Source organism: Lagenorhynchus albirostris, chromosome 12 (assembly GCF_949774975.1).
Source record: "Lagenorhynchus albirostris chromosome 12, mLagAlb1.1, whole genome shotgun sequence".
NCBI lineage: Eukaryota > Metazoa > Chordata > Mammalia > Artiodactyla > Delphinidae > Lagenorhynchus > Lagenorhynchus albirostris.
The window spans coordinates 66,210,279-66,230,273 of NC_083106.1; the positions used below are offsets into that span (position 1 = coordinate 66,210,279).

General features: G+C 41.4%; 1 protein-coding gene across 1 annotated transcript in view; it reads left to right on the forward strand.

Moving 5' to 3' along the window:
• Positions 1-6,005: 6,005 nt before the first annotated feature.
• MDN1 (midasin AAA ATPase 1) overlaps positions 6,006-19,995 on the forward strand; it is a 154,869-nt gene continuing 140,879 nt past the window's right edge. The window contains exons 1-2 of the mRNA XM_060168184.1: positions 6,006-6,107; positions 13,552-13,778. Of these exons, the coding sequence (XP_060024167.1) occupies positions 6,006-6,107; positions 13,552-13,778 (329 nt within the window). The remainder of the gene's footprint in view (positions 6,108-13,551; positions 13,779-19,995) is intronic.

A 19,995-nucleotide genomic window follows, 5' to 3' on the forward strand; every position in this document is an offset into this window, starting at 1 on the left:
GAGAAATACATTGATTATTGTGGGAAACAGAGTTCTCACTATGGAAAAAGGATGATACAAATATGGAAAGGAGGAAGACAAGGAGGGATCCTGTGTTTTGGGGTTGGATTAGAGATATCATTATGAACTTATGATTTGAATATGTATGTCTATATACATGTGTATATTATATATATTCATATTTACTTTCTCTCTTCTCTGAAAGGGCCTAGAAGAAGTGACGCAGCAATAACAATGAGCACTCATACCATACAGATCTTGGTCTCTAAATACTATTCCTCAGTAAAAACTCTTTAGAAATATGGATGATCCAGGAGTCGGGCAAGAGGGAGAAAAGATGATCCTGAAATACCTTGCTGTACCAGAAAGTAAAGAAGTGTTCACAGTATGATGGGGGATATGTGCAAGAGCAACTGCTTATGGGTGAACCTGAATAATGGAACACTCTGAAATTGTTTGCAAAAAATTACGAATTGGTACATTGTTCTGGGGAAAAAGTTCCTAGCTTTCAGTGGGCTATTGAAAGTGGCCATTGGGCATTACCTTCCTTATTGATGATTTAATTCTAAAGAAATGGCTCCCAGGTCCTTGAGGAAAAATTCCTCATTTGTGAAACTGGCAAGAAGCTTATTTTAAAAGACTTACATATATTTGAAAAGGAGAGTGAAAGAAATTCTGAAAGAAAAGGGAGGGGTGGGACTTCCCTGGCGGTCCAGTGGTTAAGACTCCGCACTTCCACTGCAGGAGGCATGGGTTTGATCCCTGGTCGGGGAACTAAGATCCCACAAGCCGAACCACAGCCAAAAAAAAAAAAAAAAAAAAAAAAAACGAAAAGGGAGGGGTGAATGCGGGGAGAGGAGGAGTTTCTTCCCTTATTTTTCAACAGGGAGAATAAGCCTCTTAATTTGCATTTGTTCCTACACAGTTTATAAGTAGATAGGGAAATCAGATAGTATATCAGTTTCTAAACAAATATATTTATTTTATAATTCACATAAGTGATTTAATTAAGTAAATTGCTCCCAGTTTTCTCAGTCACCTAAATACCTGGAAGGATTGACTATTTATTAATTGCCTATTATATGTGGGACAAAGGAAGTTGAGATACAAAGATGAATAAGGCAGATCCTGTGTTCCAGAGTTTTTATTCACCCTGGGAGATAGACACAGAATCAGAACTTTTAGAGAAAAACCAAGGCCTAGGAAGGTTAAGTCATTTAACCCAGGTCACAGCGAGTTAATGGAAAAAAGTGCAACCTTAATGACTCAGGTCTTTAGATGCTGGTTCAGCACTCTCTGAACTTAACATAATACTTCTAATGATATCCTAATGAGGTGCCAGTAATTTTTTTCTTAACTTTTTAAAAAATTTATTTTATTTTTTATTTTTGGCTGCATTGGGTCTTTGTTGTTGCTGCGCGCAGGCTTTCTCGTTGTGCTGAGTGGGGGCTACTCTCTGTTGCGGTGCGTGGGCTTCTCACTGCGTTGGCTTCTCTTGTTGCGGAGCACGGGCTCTACGCATGTGCGCTTCAGCAGTTGTGGCTCGCGGGCTCTAGAGTGCAGGCTCAGTCATTGTGGCACACAGGCTTAGTTGCTCGACGGCACGTGGGATCTTCCCGGACCAGGGCTTGAACCCGTGTCCTCTGCATTGGCAGGCGGATTCTTAACCACTGCACCACCAGGGAAGTCCTGGTAGTTCTATATTTAGTTTTTCAAGGAACCGCCATATTGTTCTCCATAGTGGCTGTATCAGTTTACATTTCCACCAACAGTGCAGTTTTAGTAAGGTTTGTAATAGTTTCCTCTGATGCTGTCTCCGGGCTGATAAGGGTCTAAAGTGTTATCTAGTGATTAGCTTCTGTCTTTCCTGGTAGAGGTAGAAGAGGGGACACTTTTATGAATTAATGGCAAATAGGGGGAGGGCAGAGAGCTTTTGTATAGGCATACCTTCTTTTATTGTGCTTCGCTTTATTGTATTTCACAGATACTGTGATTTTTACAAATTAAAGGTTTGTGGCAACCCTGCATTGAACAAGTCTATGAGCACCATTTTTCCAACAGCATTTGCTCACTTAGTGTCCCTGCGTCACATTTTGGTAATTCTCACAACATTTCAAACTATTTCATTATTACTATATTGTTACTATATTATGGATACCTGCGATCAGTGATCTTTGATGTTACTATTGCAAAAATATTACGACTTGAAGGCTCAGATGATGGTTAGCAGTTTTTGGCAATAAAGTATTTTTAAATTAAGGTATGTAATTTTTTAGATATGTTATTAATAGCACACTTAATAGACTATAGTATAATGCAAACATACTTTTAAATGCACTGGGAAACCAAAAAAATTATGTGACTCACTTAATTTTGATGTTTGCTTTATTGTGGTGATCTGGAAGCAAACCTGCAGTGTCTCCAAGGTATGCCTGTATCTGTTTCTCTCAATTGCCTTCAGTTCAAGAAAGCTTATATACCTTTTAGACAAAGAAGCAATAAATTTGTGAAGAAATTACACGACAAAAGGGGTTTGGGCTAGGGGCAGTAAGTTGTAGGAAAGAGACTAGGAGATATAGGGAAGATAAGGATTGTTTCAGTAAGTTTGTTTCTACAAACCCATTTGAATGTTGATTACCAGTGTCAGGTGACAATGATGTTCTTTTATTGCTGGTTCAGGGAGGGCACATTTCTCATGGGAAATTTGATGGCCTGTTTTTAGGTGGAAACATCTGCATCTGTTGTGTCCAGAGTACCTTTAGCTCAAAATAGTATGCCAAAGTGGCATATTTTGGGGTGGCATGTCTTGAAATCCTTCCTGCCAAAGTGGCATGTTTTGGGGGTGACATATTCTGCTACCCTTTTGTACCTGAGTCCTTTTGACATGACCCTAGTAGTCTTTTAAAAATATATATTACCTTTTATTATTGAAATTTCCAAACATATACAGTAGTAGAGAGGCAAGTCTATGGACTCCCACTACCCCGACATCCAGTTTCAATAATTATCAATATATTGCCAGTCTTGTTTCATCGATACCTACACTTCTTATCCTTGTTGATTCTCATTAGCATTACTTTTAGAGCTTTCTTGAGGCATAATTCACCCATTGGAAGTGTGCAATTCAACGATTTTAGTAAATTTATAGAGTTGTGCCACCATCACCACAATCCAATGTTAGACATTTCCATCACCCCAAAATGTTGCCTCTCAGCTGTTTGTAGTCAATCCTTCTTCCACTCCTATATCCAGGCAACCACTGACCTGATCTATCAGTTCAATTACTTTAGAGCTGTTGATTTTCCTGCTGCTGCCCAATAGAAGTCTTGGGATTTCTCTTAACAGTCATCCTAAGTATTCTTTTCACATTTTTCTTTCTTTGTTGAATCTCTCACTTCCTAGATCCCATATCTTCCTCTTTCTTGGTTTATGCCCTCATACAGAGGAGCACCTTTTTCAACATATTCCTGAGAAAGGGTATATAGGGGAGGAAAAATAATTTTCCTCTATCCTTCTGAGTCCTTGGCCGAGAGCCCTGTAATAAAAGATTAACAAGAGAAAAACAAACATGTTAATTAACATGTATACTTCAGGTATACATGGGAGATACCCAGGGAAAAAATTGAGTCACTCCACAAGTGTGGGTAATTTTTCATCTATTGTGCTATGAACTCTCAGGGAACCCTCTCAATTTTCTTGGAATTTTTTAAAATTATTTATTTATTTATTTATTTTTGGCTGTGTTGGGTCTTCGTCGCTGTGCGTGGGCTTTCTCTAGTTGCGGTGAGCAGGGGCTACTCTTCGTTGTGTGTGTGGGCTTCTCAATGCGGTGGTTTCTCTTGTTGCGGAGCACGGGCTCTAGGCACACAGGCTTCAGTAGCTGTGGCTCGCGGGATCTAGAGCACAGGCTCAGTAGTTGTGGCGCACGGGCTTAGTTGCTCTGCGGCATGTGGGATCTTCCTGGACCAGGGCTCGAACCCGTGTCCCCTGCATTGGCAGGCGGATTCCCAACCACTGTGCCACCAGGGAAGTGCCTCTTCTTGGAAATTTAAAAATATTATTTATTTGGAAATGTATTCTGTCCCATTTTCATAGTTCACTTGTTCTGAAACTTCTGCTGTTGAGTTTGAGTTCCCCAAGGAGCAAACATTCAAATCCTGGACAAAAATTCAAATTGAAATACATTTTTAAAAGGTTTAAACTTCCTTTGGAGATCTACCCATGTCAGTAAAGAAATATCTACTCCCTTTTAAAACACTTGTTAGAAGTAGAATTTACAAAAGTGCACAAATCTTAAATGTACAGTTGATTTTTTTTCTCTTTTGTATCTACCAGAGTAACCACAACCCAGGGGAAGATAATGAAACATTTCCATCTCCCTAGGAGGTTCCCTTAGGCCCTTTGCAGGCAATACCCCCCAAAAGCAACCACTAGTCTGACTTTGTCATTATTTTGGCTTGTTTATGAACTTGACGTAAATGTACTGTTAATTTTTATGTACTCTTCTACTCCCCTCTTCACAGTGCCTAAAGACTATTCTATACCTTACATACTTTATTTCATTCCCATGTCAATGAAAATAATAATCTATAATAAGAATAGAAAAGAGTTTTATTTGAGCCAAACTAAGGACTAGCCTGGAAGCCAGCTTCCCAGATTACTCTGAGAAGCTGCTCCAGAGAAGCATGGTTTCCGGCACAGTTTTATATCTTGTCAGAACAAAGAACATTAAACAAGACAAGGTTACATTCCTTCAAGGTTTTAAAAAACACACACACAGATCAGCAAGTACACAGCAAGCCAGCATGGCCTTGGCACCTGTAAAGGAAGTCTTATCATCAAAGGAGTATTAGCATTAGCATCCCAGGAAGAGAGACATTTAATCTTTATATTTAACATGGACATTCTTTACTTATGGTCAGTGTGCTCTTTTAATAATTAGAGCAGATATACAATTTATGTCTGATAGGCCATAAACAGGCTATTTTAGTTAGCATTAAATTCAAGTTAACTCATGTATAAGCCAAGAATGACTTTCATATACGTCAATACGTGAAAATTTATTTTATCACCCATCTTAACATTTATATCCAATATTTATATTAAGAAAACTGCAAGGGACTTCCGGGGTGGCGCAGTGGCTAAGAATCCGCCTGCCAATGCAGGGGACACGGGTTCGAGCCCTGGTCCAGGAAGATCCCACATGCCGCTGGAGCAACTAAGCCTGTGCACCACAACTACTGAGCCTGCTCTCTAGAGCCCACGAGCCACAGCTACTAAAGCCCGCGCGCCTAGAGCCCGTGCTCCGCAACGAGAGAGACCATCGTAATGAGAAGCCCGCGCACAGCAACGAAGAGTAGCCCCGCTCGCCACAATTAGAGAAAGCCCGCACACAGCAACGCGGACCCAACGCTGCCAAAAATTAAAAAAAAAAAAAAAAGAATGCTGCCAGGGCTATGCTTGTTACACTTGGGTGTGAATTTCCACAGGCCACAGGTCTAAAAAGGGAATTGCTGGGTCAGAAGGGGCGAATCTGCTTTTCATTCCTATCTGATCTTTTCGCCTGTTGAGGCATTAGGAGGCAGGAGGATCCCACAGCCCTACAGGCTCCCTAGCTTCTCCCGCATGGCGGAATCTTCTGTCTCGCTATCCCACCACTCGTCGTCTCCGGACCTCCCATCACAGCGATCCTTCGCCTCGGCTCTAAAAGCCATTTCTGCTCGGATTCCCCAGCGGGAGTTGACCGGATAGGGACGCCCGCGTTTCCGGTGCCGAGGGGGCGGGGCCTGCGTCGCAAGCCGGCGCCGTCGCAGGCTGGTGACGCAGTGCGCCGCGTGCTCCCCCCACGTGTGCTGCTTCTCTCAGGGTGTCCGCGGAGAAGCGGCGGTTGTTTTCTCTGGGGGCGTAGTTGGTGGCAGCTCCGGCGCGGGGACCTCAGCGGCTTGGGGGCTCTGAGCGCGAAGCAGGGAGCGTCGGTGGCCGTCTGGGGCTGAGGGCCCGCGGTCATGGAGCACCTCTTGCTGGAGGTGGCGGCCGCGCCTCTGCGGTTAATCGCTGCCAAGAACGAGAAGAGCCGCAGCGAGCTGGGCAGGTTCTTGGTCAAGCAGGTAAGAGAAGGAGCGAGAGGGAAGGCGCCCGGCCGCCCCCGCCACCCCCTGGCGCGTGCCCCATGGCCCTGCGCGGAGACGCAGGGGACAGGAAAACGGCGTCTTGTCACTCTGGCCCACTCCCCAGGGCTGGCCCGTGGCGGAGGCGTCCTCGCGCCTTTGAGGAGCCAGGAAGGAGCCTTTTGTTTTTCTCGGGGGGAGAGCCTTGCCTTCCCCTCTCCACCGACTTACCCCCTTGCAGCGCCTTGACTGCGTGCGAGACGTGGCCTTCGGAGAGAAATGTGGGTGGTTTTTCTGTAACTGAGGTTGCGTGTCTGCCCTTTTGACATGTGTATTATCTAAGTGTGCCGAGTCCAGCTACCCCTGTTAGCTTGGGTGAATGTTTCTTGTCTGCCCAGTCCCAACTTTTCGGCCCACTGACAAGCATTGATTGTGTTCCTGCTCTGCCTAGCACACAGTGTGGCACTTTGAGGAGACATAAATTCGTTAAGGTCTCTGCCCACAGGGAATTTAGCGTCTATCTTTAGAGACTTCATAAACACAGAAAACAACTGATGGACAAAGCGAGACATTGAGTGCATAATTTCTAAGCCATGGAATTATGAATTGGTTTTCAGGGAAATGGGTGCTCTGGCCTTTTAAGAGCGATCTCTCGTTTACCACCAGCTGTCTTGAGTTTTTTCATTTGGCATTTTAACTTTGTGTTTTGTGCTCCCCCCCCCCCAATATCTGTTAGCTTCTTTTTTAAAATTAATTTATTTATTTTTGGCTGCGTTGGGTCTTCGTTGCTGTGCGTGGGCTTTCTCTAGTTGCGGCGAGCGGGGGATATTCTTCGTTGCGGTGCGCGAGCTTCTTATTGTGGTGGCTTCTCGTTGCGGAGCACGGGCTTCAGTAGTTGTGGCACGTGGGCTCAGTAGTTATGGCTCGCGGGCTCCAGAGCTCAGGCTCAGTAGTTGTGGCGCACGGGCTTAGTTGCTCCGCGGCATGTGGGATCTTCCTGGACCAGGGCTCAAACCCGTGTCCCTTGCATTGGCAGGCGGATTCTTAACCACTGCGCCACCAGGGAAGTCCTGTTAGGTTCTTGAGAGTAGAAAAAATTTTTTTTCGAATTCCAGTATGTAGACCGTATATATCCTATTGCTTAGGAAACAACAGCGGTATTTTGTGTCTGGAGTAGCTGGGAACTAACATGAGAGGCATTTCTGTTTGGTGACAACAAATGAACGTGTATAGCAAAGGGGAGGGAGCAGTGGAAGATATGCCTGGGGTTATCTGGCTTGTGATTCCCCCAGGGAAGGGAATCACTAACATAAATGGAGAGGTCTAGGAAAGAAAACAGATTTTTGGTGGGCTGGACCAAGGAAAGAGATGATCAGTTTATATGAGCTGAGCTTGTGGTGACAGGCTCATGAATTACGTATTGTGGCTAGAAGTATTTTTCTGTAAGTGGGCTTGCATTTTAGAACAGAGGTTCTGAAGCTGGGGCTCATGGACCGTGGACAATAGGGGATTTATTTATGATTCTCCACTGTAATTGGATATAAAATTGGTGCTTATGTATTGGGAGTAAAATGAGAAAAATGGTTTGTAGCCGTTTTTAAGAGAATCTGATATTTTGAAGTGTGAACCACTCAGGTAGATTCTGAGACTATATAATAGTGCTAAGGAACTTAAAAGCTACTTGAAAGTTTAGTTGAATTAAGGAGATTGGGACACCTGTGCTTCCCCTTTATTTGTCTCACGTTCTCTCTCAGATTCTATCCAATCTGAGAGATGTTTTTCAGGTTTGTTCCTTTCCATTTTCAGTAATAGTTTCAAGCCTTTCGCTCAGAGAAGAGTTGATTGTGTTGTCATTCTATTTTTCTCCTATTTTGGGAAGCAAAATAATTTTTACTGGAAAGCAAAGGCTTTTTTTTTTTTTTCCCCAAGCCATGCAGCTTGTGGGATCTTAGTTCTCCAGCCGGGGATTGAACCCAGGCCCTCTGCAGTGAAAGCACGGAGTCCTAACCACTCTACAGCCAGGGAAGTCCCAGCAAAGTTTTTGAAACATTACTTCTCATGGAGTTTGGGATCTGAAGTAAGAATTTTTTAGGATTGTGCTTCCTTTTTTTTTCTTTATCTCAGCTGGTGACACCACTGTATCTCTATCCAGTCCCTTTTCACTCCTTTTCTGTCACATATAGCCAAGTCCTCCTGAGTTTCCTTACTCAGTATTGGATCTGTTCCTTTTGCTTCCTCCCTACTATCACTACCATCCTACAGTTCTGACTCTTAATTGCACCGTGGGGGTGTTCTTTCCACCACCACCAGGCAAGTCTCAGACACCAGCTGGTGTCCTATAGTTAACTCAGTTCTGACACTGTTTATCTGCAGAAAGCATCATATTCTTCAGGGTAAAAGCTCAGCCCTGAAAGACTTCTCCCACCCGCAACATACACACCAGTTGTCACCTGTGCTTCTGATCAACTGGCTGTAAATTGGAGGTTCCAATGACCTCTTCCTTGGGTTTGATTAATTTGCTAGAGTGGCTCACAGAACTCAGAGAAATGTTTTACTTATTAGGACAACCAACCCTGAAGCTCTCTGAACCATGTTCTTTTGGGTTTTTATGGAGGCTTCCTTACATTGGCACAGTTGATTAAATCTCTGGCTGTTGGTGATTGAACTCTCCATCTTTAGCCCCTCTGCCCTCCTGGGAGGGCACGGAACTGAAAGTTCCAATACTCTAATCACATGATTGGTTCTCCTGGCAACCAGCTCCCATCTTAGCGGCTTTCCACAATTCACTGCATTAACATAACAAGACACCTTTATCTCTCTCTCTCTCTCATCACAGGAAGTTCCAGGGGTTTTAGGAACTCGGCCAGGAATAGGGTCGAAGACCCGATTTGTATTTCTTATAAATCACAGAGTCACACCTTACCTCTTTGATCACTGTTTATGTTGAGGAAGAGCAGAGTGCTTAAGAGCATGCGTGGGTACTGGGGCTGAAGTACGGCTGAAGATCAAATCCATTCTCTCTCTTTTTCTTGTTTTGTTTTGTTTTTTGGCCGCTCGGTTTGCGGGACCTTAGTTCCCTGACCAGGGATCGAACCTGCACTGCCTGCAGTGGAAGTTTGGAGTCTTAACCACTGGACTGCCAGGGAAGTCCCTCTGTTCTCTTATTTAACTGCCTTTGGGTCCTCCCACAAGTTGCTCAACTCTCCTGAGTCTCAGTTTCTTGATATGATGTGTATTACATATGGTAGCCGCTAAATAGTTACAGAGAGTAGTTAAAAGCAGGGACTCTGGAGCCAGATTCTGTGACGTGGATTCCTGTTTCTGCTCCTAGCTTTGTGACCTTACCCCTTTTTTATTTTTCAGTTTCCTTATTTGTAAAATGGGGATAATTTTACCTACTTATGTGTTGCTATGAGGATTAGATGCCTAGAATATAGTAAGTGTTGTCTATAAAACGGGTTGCTGTTATTATTGCTATAAATAAGATTGTTGTGAGATCTAGATAATGCATTTGAGGAGTTTACCACAGTGCCTGACCCATAGTAAGTAATCAGTACATATGAGCTATAATTAGAATTTTTTAAAGACAGCTTTGGCATGTAATTCACATACCATATAATTCATCCATTTAAGTGTACAGTTCAGTGGTTTTCGCTCTGTTCACGCATCTATGCAGCTGTCACCACCGTCCATTTTGGAACACTTGTTACTTCAAAAAGAAGCCCCTGTTCCCTTTAGCTATTATCTCCCATCCGTATTCTGGTCACTTAATATAAATTATCATTAATAAGACAAATCTGAATCTATTGCCATTCTGCCTAAGAGCTCCCCACTGTCTCCAGAATCAAAATCCAAGCTTTCTAAAATGGTATATGAAATATTGCTTTTTTTAAAAATTTTTAAAGAAACTATTTTCTGTCCATCATATTTCCATTTTCTTTTTGAAATTTTTTTTTTCTTACCCTGTCTGGTTCTCAACTGGGGGCAATTTTGCTTTCTAGAGCAAATCTAGAGATGTTTTTTGGTTGTCACAACTTGTGATGGGGGTGTGCTATAGGCATCTAGAGTGTAGAGGCCAGGGATGCTGCTGAACACCTTCTAGTGCACAGGGTAGCCTTCACAACAAGGAAATTATCCAGCCCCAAATGTCAGTAGTGCAAAATTAAGAAAGAAACCCTAAATATATGTATACCTAATAACAGAATGTCAAAATGCATGAATCAAAAAGTGACAGAAAAGGAAAAATAGAGAAACTCAAAATTATAATTGGTGACTTTTAACACTCTAACCTTGGTCACTGATAGTACAAATACAGAAGATCAGTAAGGATATAGAAGACTTGAACACCATCAACAAACCTGACCTAACTGGCATTTATAGAATGCTGTATCCAGTAATTGCAGAATACATACTCTGCACATCTGGAACGTTCACCAAAATAGATCATAAGATGGGCCATTAAACAAGTCTCAACAAATTTAGGAGAATTGAAATTATACAAGGCATATTCAGTTACCCCAATGAGATTAAATTAACGGGGAAAACCCTCAAAATGATGCTGGGAAAAATCCCTAAATGTTAGAGATTAAATAAGAAAATTAAAAGAAACTGATGGCTAAAGAAGAAATCACTGGGAGAATCAGAAAATATTTTAAACTGTATGATAGCTTAAACAATTTGTGGGTTGCAGGCAACAACAATTAGAAGGAAATTCATAACATTTAGAGGGAAATTTATAACATTAAGTTCTTATATTTGGAAAAAATGGTTTGAAATTAGTGATATTTCTTAAGCTTCCACCTTAGGAAATTAGGAAAAGAAGAGCAAATTAAACGCAAAATAAATAGAAGGAAGAAAATAATAAAGATAACAGTGGAAACGAATGAAATAGAAAATGGACAAACAATATAGCAAACCAGTAAAACCAGAAATTGATTCTTTGAAAAGATTGACCAGGAATAAAAGGGAAAAATCCAAACTATTAGGAATGAAAGAAGGCCACCATTACAGAGTTTGAAAAGAATAAAAAAATAAGTAACTAATATGAAAAATTTTATGCCAATAAATTAGACAATTTAGATGACAGGAGCATTCACAGAATATAAATTACCAAAGTTCACTCAAGAAATAGACAAAAACAAGATAGGAATAGAGCAAAACTTCCTCAAGCTGATATAGAGGATCTACAAACACCATCATAGTTAATAAAGGAGCAATCCGATTTAAAAACGGGTAAAAGATTTGAATAAATACGTCACAAAAGAAGATAAATGAATGGCTATTAAATACTTCATACCATATACCACTCCACCTCCACTAGAATGGCTAAAATTAAGACCGATAATACTATGTGTTGGTGAAGTTATGTAGCAGCTGAAGCGCTCAGATATTACTGGTGGGGATGTGGAATGGTGCAGATACTCTGGAAGACAACTTCTGTTAAACATTGAAAATTTTCTTAAAATTTATTTATTTGTTATATTTATTTATTTTTGGTTGCATTGGTTCTTTGTTACTGTGCGCGGGCTTTCTCTAGTTGCGGCGAGCGGGAGCTACTCTTCCTTGTGGTGCATGGGCTTCTCATTGAGGCGGCTTCTCTTCTAGGTGTGCGGGCTTCAGTAGTTGTGGCATGCGGGCTCAGTAGTTGTGGCTCGCGAGCTCTAAAGGGCAGGCTCAGTAGTTGTGGTGCATGGGCTTAGTTGCTACATGGCATGCGGGATATTCCCAGACAAGGGCTTGAAATTGTGTCCCCTGCATTGGCAGGAGGATTCTTAACCACTGTGCCACCAGGGAAGCCCTAAAATTTTTTTTTTTTAAGTTAAAAATAAAAGTTTAGGGAATTCCCTGGTGGTCCAGTGGTTAGGACTCTGTGCTTTCACTGCCGAGGGCCCGGGTTGATCGCTCATTGGGTAACTAGGATCCTGCAAGCCATGCGGCGGGATGGCCAAAGTGTATTATCAAGTTGAGCATACAGTTATTGTGTGACCCAGCAATCTCACTCTTCGGTAATAAAAAGATTAAGAGTAACGAAAATATGGGTGGTGGAGAAATTGGGAATTTGGGATTAACAGATACACACTACTATATATAAAATAGATAAATAACAAGGACCTACCCTATAGCACAGAGAACTATATTCAATATGTTGTAAGAAACCTATAGTGGAAAAGAATCTGAAAAAGAATATATACATATGTATGTATATATATATGTATAACTGAGCCACTTTGCTGTACCCTTGAAACATTGTAAATCAACTACACTTCGCTAAACAAACAAAAAAATAGTAATGAAGGATTTCCCTGGTGGTCCAGTGGTTAAGACTCCGTGCTTCCACTGGAGGGCCCTCGGGTTAGATCCCTGGTCAGGGAACTAAGATCCCACATGCTGTGCAGCGTGGCCAAAAACCAAAAAAAGACAGGAATGAACATATGTCCATCAGTCTCTTGTACATGAATGTTGATGGTAGCTTTATTGATGCTAGCTGAAAACAGTGCAAATATCTATTAACATGTGAAAGGATAAACAAGTTGTGGTATGCTCATATGGTGAAACACTAGTAAGTAACAAAATGGAATAAATTATTAACACTACCTACAAGTACAACTTTGGAACTTTGGAAAAAATTATTATATTTTTGAATATGGTATTTAGGTTGTGCCCAAGCTGTACTCTTATAGATAACCATTTAGTGTCAAAGTCTTTAGGCTATAAATTCATAGCCTTGGGCTTGCTGGGTCAGAGGGTATACGCCTCAGGCAATTTAAAACCACTGTCACATTGCCCAGCAGCAAGGGTTGTGCGGACTTGCATACACACAAGCAATATGAGACCTTTTACATACTTTTCAGTTTTTCTTTTTATGCTTATGGACATACTGAGCCCAGGCATTAGAATTCTGTGGTTTATTTCATCTTGCATATCAAAGTGTGGCTGTCTGCTTTGGATCTATCTTGTTTATTAATTAAAACCTGAAGCCTTCATGGGGATATATCATCATTCATTTCCAGGAACTGATTTCTTTATTCTTTCCTCAAGAGAGTTGGCAGTTTTGCATACTAACTGCACTTTATTTTTTTCTCATTTAATTCCTGTTTTCCTCCAAGACAAAGGTGTTGGGGGAAACACTGGATTCCCTGGAAACTGTTATGACTCTGAAACAGATTACTTTTCAAGGAAGCTGAAGCTATCTAGCATTTTACATGGAATCCTGGTGTCAGTCCTTTTACCTCAAACCCCAGTGGACTGAAACTTATTTGTAACAACGTTTACATTCAATTAACTAATCCTCTATTGCCAAAAAAACCCCACCATGTTTTATAAGATAAACTCAGTTGTGAAGTCTGGCAATGGGATAGTTTGATTTTAAGCCAGGACTCTGTTCTTCTGTAGCAGTAGAAATGAAAATCATTTACGTAGAAATTTTGTTTTGCCTTTCTCTCAGGTGTGGACACCTCAAGATCGCCAGTGTATCTTGAGTACCTTAGCACAGTTACTTCTGGATAAGGACTGTACTGTGCTGGTTGGCCGCCAGCTGCGCCCTCTCCTTTTGGATTTGCTGGAAAGGAATGCTGAAGCCATTAAAGCTGGGGGCCAAGTCAACCATGACTTACACGAAAGGCTCTGTGTGTCGATGAGCAGACTCATTGGTAACCATCCTGACGTCCTCCCGTGAGTAACAGTTTTATTCTTCACATTTCTCCTTGAGGTGGTAGAACCTACTCTCTCCTGGGAAGTAAGGAGGAGTCTGAGCTGAGATGAAGAGAAAAGGGGAAATTCAGAAAGGGGAGAGAGGAATGGCACTATTTTATAAAAATAATCACAGCAGAAGCCATTTATCCAGCTCAGTTTAGTGACCATTTACTAGGTTTTAAGTCTTGACCATCAAGACAGGTCTGGAAAATTTAACCAAGATATCTCCCTGCCCTCAAGGATTCTGTCACCTGGCAAGACATGCATATAAGGCAGATCTAAATGAGTTTTAGCTGAGGCTCTTACAGCATCCATTTCAGATGGGTGAGATTCCTGCTTGCTGGAACAGCTGAAGTGAGTGGGTTACAAGAGCTCTAGTGTCCCTTCCAATTTTCTGTAAATCTGTCTACATCCAAAATGTGATAAGAAGTTGTATAAGAACTGGATTCTAATGCATTTTTCTTTTGACCTGCTCTCTTTCCAACTTGGGCTGCTTCACCCCTCAGGCAACCTCGTGGTCCCCCACTCCCACGAGGTCACCCCAAAAATGCTGAACTTAGTGCGGACACCCAGTCGGCATAGCACCCTGCAGCCCGGAACTCCTGGCTCGAGCCATCCTCCTGCCTTAGCCTCCTGAGTAGCTGGGGCTATAGACATGTGCCACTGCACCAGGCTTTCTCAAAATGATAGGTTTGTGTGGAATAGTCAAAAGAGGCAGCTAAATGAGTGTCAGGGGTTTTTCAATTAAGAAGATAAAGGACTTTAACTCTAAACATGAATAATGTTCTGTGTACTTAAAGGAGCATCTTTTTAAAATAATTAATTAATTGATTGATTTTGACTGTGTTGGGTCTTCATTGCTGCGCGCAGGCTTTCTCTAGTTGCGGCGAGCGGGGACTACTCTTCGTTGTGGTGCTTGGGTTTCTCATCCTGGTGGCTTCTCTTGTTGCGGAGCACAGGCTCTAGGCATGCGGGCTTCAGTAGGTGTGGCACGTGGGCTCTAGAGTGCAGGCTGAGTAGTTGGCCGTGCTCGGGCTTAGTTGCTCCGCAGCATGTGGGATTTTCCTGGACTAGGGCTTGAACCCGTGTCGCCTGCGCTGACAGGCTGATTCTTAACCACTGCACCACCAGGGAAGTCCTAATTAATTTTTTTATTGGAGTATAGTTGGTCAACAATGTTGTGTTAGTTTCTGCTGTACAGCAAAGTGAATCAGCCATGCATATACATATATCCACTCTCTTCCAGACTCCATTCCCATATAGGTCATTACAGAGGGCCGAATAGAGTTCCCTGTGCTATATAGTAGGTTCTTTTTATTTTTTTACCCCATAAACGTATTTATTTATTTTGGCTGCGTTGGGTCTTTGTTGCTGTGCTCAGGCTTTCTCTAGTTGTGGTGAGCGGGGGCTACTCTTTGTTGCGGTGCACAGGCTTCTCACTGTGGTGGCTTCTCTTGTTGCGGAGCACGAGCTCTAGGCACACGGGCTTCAGTAGTTGTGGCACATGGGCTCAGTAGTTCTGGCTCATGGGCTCTAGAGTGCAGGGTCAGTAGTTGTGGTGCACGGGCTTAGTTGCTCTGTGGCATGTGGGATCTTCCCGGACCAGGGCTCGAACCCGTGTCCCCTGCATTGGCAAGCAGATTCTTAACCATGCGCCACCAGGGAAGCCCTACAGTAGGTTCTTATCAGTTATCTTTCATATACAGTAGTGTGTATATGTCAATCCCAGTCACCCAGTTTATCTCCCCCTTTAACCCCTTGGTAATCATAAGTTTGTTTTCTACATCTGTGACTCAATTTCTGTTTTGTAAATAGGTTCATTTGTACCATTTTTTTAGATTCCACATTTAAGCGATATCATATGATATTTTGTCTTTCTCTGTCTGACTACTTCACTCAGTAGGGCATCTCTTATTATTAGTCTTCGTCAACACAATAAGTACACTTTGGCTTTCCTGGAAGTATAATCTCTAGTCTGGTCCTTGGATGAGGTAATAAGAAATGAAGGCTTGGGGAAACCATAATTTGTGTGAGCTTTTCTAAAAGAGTAGCAAAAAAAAAAAAAAATGGGCCCAGTTTGATGGGACTAAAACATATACAGCGAAGTTAAAGATCACCATCGTACGAGGTACCAGGAGCTTATCCTCTGGGTTGATTGAGGATCTGGATTGTGGCCTCACTGGGAGCTTTAATCACTTAGGTGTGCTTGACTGTGGTACGGTTTCACAGGGTGTGCTGACTGTCCTGCGCCCACTCTGTAGGACTGACGCGTGAGTGACTTCAACCCCACTTCTCTTAAGCCTTAGTGGTAGAGTGCTCTAGGGCTGTGCTTGAGAATCATTAAAATGATGGGTTGGCTACACCTACTTTCCCATCAGCTTCAGATTTTATGTTCATATTCAATGAATGTGAGGCACACTCCTACTTTTTCTTTTCTTTTTGCCAAGGCAGTATATTTTACTTATGTTCCCACCTTGTTCCAGAAATGATATAATGCAGCTACAAAGGTGCCCCTGATGGAGTAACTTAAAAACAAGGAAAAAAAAGAAAAAAAGCACCATGTGTAAGTGTGTGTGAATGATGAGTCAATGCATGATATGAAATGAACTATGTAGGTAGTGATGTGGAATGGGATTTCGATTTTTAGTTTTAAGAAATGTCGCTGATTAGTTTGGCTCGTGCTCTAAATTTCCTGTTTGGGAATTTACCTAATGTATTAGGAGTATACCTAATATATTTAGATACGATGCAGTCATTTATTCAGGAGGTAAATATGAGTCCTCCCTTTAAGCGCTGGGCCACATCATGGGGGTGAGAAAGTCAAACGTAATGAGTTTCTGTATTTGCAAACAATAGGATACAATACATTAATAGAGGTGTGAGTCAAATACTTAAGGGAAGCAAGTAAATCATTAAACTAAGAAAAATGAGTGTGTTATCCTCTTGGAAATTAGAGAAGGTTTCGTACTGTGCAGATTGTGGAGGAAGAGTGAGGAGTGGAAGAATGAACAGATGAGAGATGAGGATGAAAATCTAGAAAAGAGAGACTGGAGAGGAGGAACCCAGTCAGGCTGCCTCGGATCCTAATGACATTCATTTTCGGGTCCACACCTCTTTCTGAGGCCAGGGTGCGTACCTAGTTGGAGTTTCCATCAGGTATCTCAGTAGTAACAAGGTATTTCTTTTTATTCCCTTGCTTATGCTAGTTGTTCATTACTGGTCCCCCTTTCCCTAAGCTTTTTTGAGATATAATTTACCTATAATACTGTGTAAGTTTAAGGTGTACAGTGTGGCGATTTGATACACGTATTGTGAAACGTTTACTATATTAACATCAGTCAACACATCCTTCACCTCACATAATTACCATTTTGTTGTTGTTATTTGTTCATTACTGTTTGTACATCTGCAGTCCTTGAATGCATTTTTTACTCTTTGGCAGATTCTTTAGCAGGACTCTGTGAGAACACTCCTGGTCTGTTGATGCTTTCTCTATTCTGATATACTAGTTTAGGTTTCAAAGTGCTGTTTTTGAAAAATCATCTAGTTCTGTTCCTAGCTTTCCATTCTTGTGTTCCCGGATTTCTTCAGCTGTAGCTTTGTAGATGGTTTCAGATGGTTAATACTACATTATGTGTTGATTTTTTTTTTTTCCCCTTAGTGTTCTCTCAGGAGTGTAACCTTACTTTTAAGTTCTGATTGTACTTTACTCTTATATTTTGCATCTTTTAGTTCTTTGCTCTTTTAGTTTGCTCCCCCTTTCTTGTTTCTCCCCTCTCCCTGGTCCTTGCGAGTCCCTTTAACACACTGTCCTTTCAACCATGGCACGCAAATCTTGTGGAAACTGCCTTTCATTAATGATGAGGACTACAACAACTACTCTCGCATTTTATTGGCATTGTCTGCAACCCTCAGAGGTTAGGTGTTATTCCCATTTTCCAGATGAGGAGACTGAGGCTCAGAGATGCTAAGTAACTTGCCCAAAGTCCCTTTGCTAGAAAGTGGCAGAGCTGGAATTCAGTCCTAGGTTAGCTGCTTCCAAAGCCCATGCTCTTTTTTCTACTTTGTGGTGCTGCCCACTCATCCTGTTTGAGCCGTTCATATATTTGTTGACTGATTTACACAGAACTTGATCTGAACAGCATGTTATAGCTAAAGATTATATTTATACTCCCAGGAAGGAAAGAATACAGCAGTCCCCCTTTATCTGTGGTTTTGTTTCCCGTGGTTGCAGTTACCTGAAGTCAGTCATACCCAAAAAAATTAAATGGAAAATTCCAGAAATAAACAGTTCATAAGTTTTAAGTTGCATGCTGTTCTGAGTAGTATAATGAAATCTTGTGCTGTCCTGCCCGGGATGAGTCATCTCTTTCTCTAGCATATCCATGCTGTATTTGCTACCTACCTACTAGTCACTTAGTAACCATTTGTGTTGTGGTATTAAAGTGCTTGTGTTCAAGTAACCTTTATTTTACTAATAATGGCCCCAAAGCACAGGAGTAGTGTTGCTGACAATTTGGATATTCTGTGCCTGATTTATAAATTAAACTTTATCATAAGCATGTATGTATAGGAAAAAAGTGTCTATAGAGTTCAGTACTATCCGTGGTGACAGGCATCCACTCCGGGTCTTGGAACCCATCCCCCGTGGATAAGGGGGGACTATGGTAATCACCTAAGTTCCTTTGGGTTGTACTGGGTTAATTTCTTGGCTTCAATTTCGCATTTGCTGTCAGTTTGTCCTGGACATGTGGATCCACATCAGTGCTATGTCTTTGATTGGGAAGAGCAATAATAGGTGGGCCTATTAATGGTCTTTTGTGAACAATAGCAGGTGGAATGCTATGGTAGAGCATGCTTCATGTGTAAAGTGCTGTATATATATGTACAATCATGCTGAAATCAGGCTGGCATAGAGTGGAATGAGGGACCAAAAGTAGTTATGCTTTTATAAACCTCTGCTTCAAAACTGTGTCCAGGAATGTTGTAAGGGTAACACACATTTTATTTTAGACTTTTTTCCCCCTTCAAGAATTATTTTACTTACTCTGGCGGCATTCTTCTGAGGAAAAGAACATCCTCTTTTAATTACAAAAGCAATATGTTTAGGTAACACTCAATAATACAGAATCATAAAAAGCAAAAGGTCCTCTCCACCCTGAAATCCTACTCTCCAGAGATAACTGCTATGTTTGGTATGTTTCCTCCCAAATTCCTTTTCTTTTTCTTACTCTTGCACCCATCTGAGAGTGTGCACACTGATATATTTATGTGCACACATTTAAAAATTAGCTTTATTGAGATGTAGTTTATATACCACATAAGTGTACAGTTCAGTGGTTTTAGTATATTCACAGGTATGTGCAACCATCCCCACAGCAAATTTTAGAACATTTGTGCACATATTTTCAAAATAAAATTTTAATAAAATCTAAACAGACATTTGACTATATACTAATTTTAATAAAAACACATAATTTTTAACTTGCGTCTTGTTTTTAAATTTAGTCACATATGGACATCTTTGCATCAGTAAATAAAGTTGTTTTAAAAGTTGTGTAGTATTTTACCCCTTCTTATCCGTTTGTTGGGCAGTTAGGTTGTTTTTGAATTTTTGATGTATAATGTGACATTGAACATCCTTGGATATGAAAATCTGTGGATCTGCCGTGGGAGTTAGGAGTGTGGATTTTGGAACAGAATGGTGGTATTTTAGTAATAACACATATTTATACAGGCTTTAGAGTATTTAAGTAAGTAGATAAACATTATCTTTTTAATCTTTGTACTGTGACATATTCAGGCACTCTTAGTCCCATTTCAAATCTTTAGAGGGGTTAACTAAGTTAACTAAGTTGTTCTAAGTGTCAGAGCCAGAACTGGACCACAGGTCTTACCTCTAGATGCTGAGTTGCCCAAGTAAGTGGCTGATCCAAGATTAGACGTTTAACTGGATAGTGTTCCTTGTTGCATTTTAGACCTTACAACTCTTTGTTTTATCCCAGGAAAGAGACCATTCTCCATAGACTTCGAATATTCTCCAGGGAAAAATCTGATCATGTTATTCTCTGCCTAAGTATGCTTTACTGGTCCATCCATCACTGCCTGGATCAGAATTTTAGAGCACTTTCTGAAAATGATGGGTCTCTAGAGAAAAGGGTGCTGTAGTCACCTAAGTTCAGGATGGGATATCAAC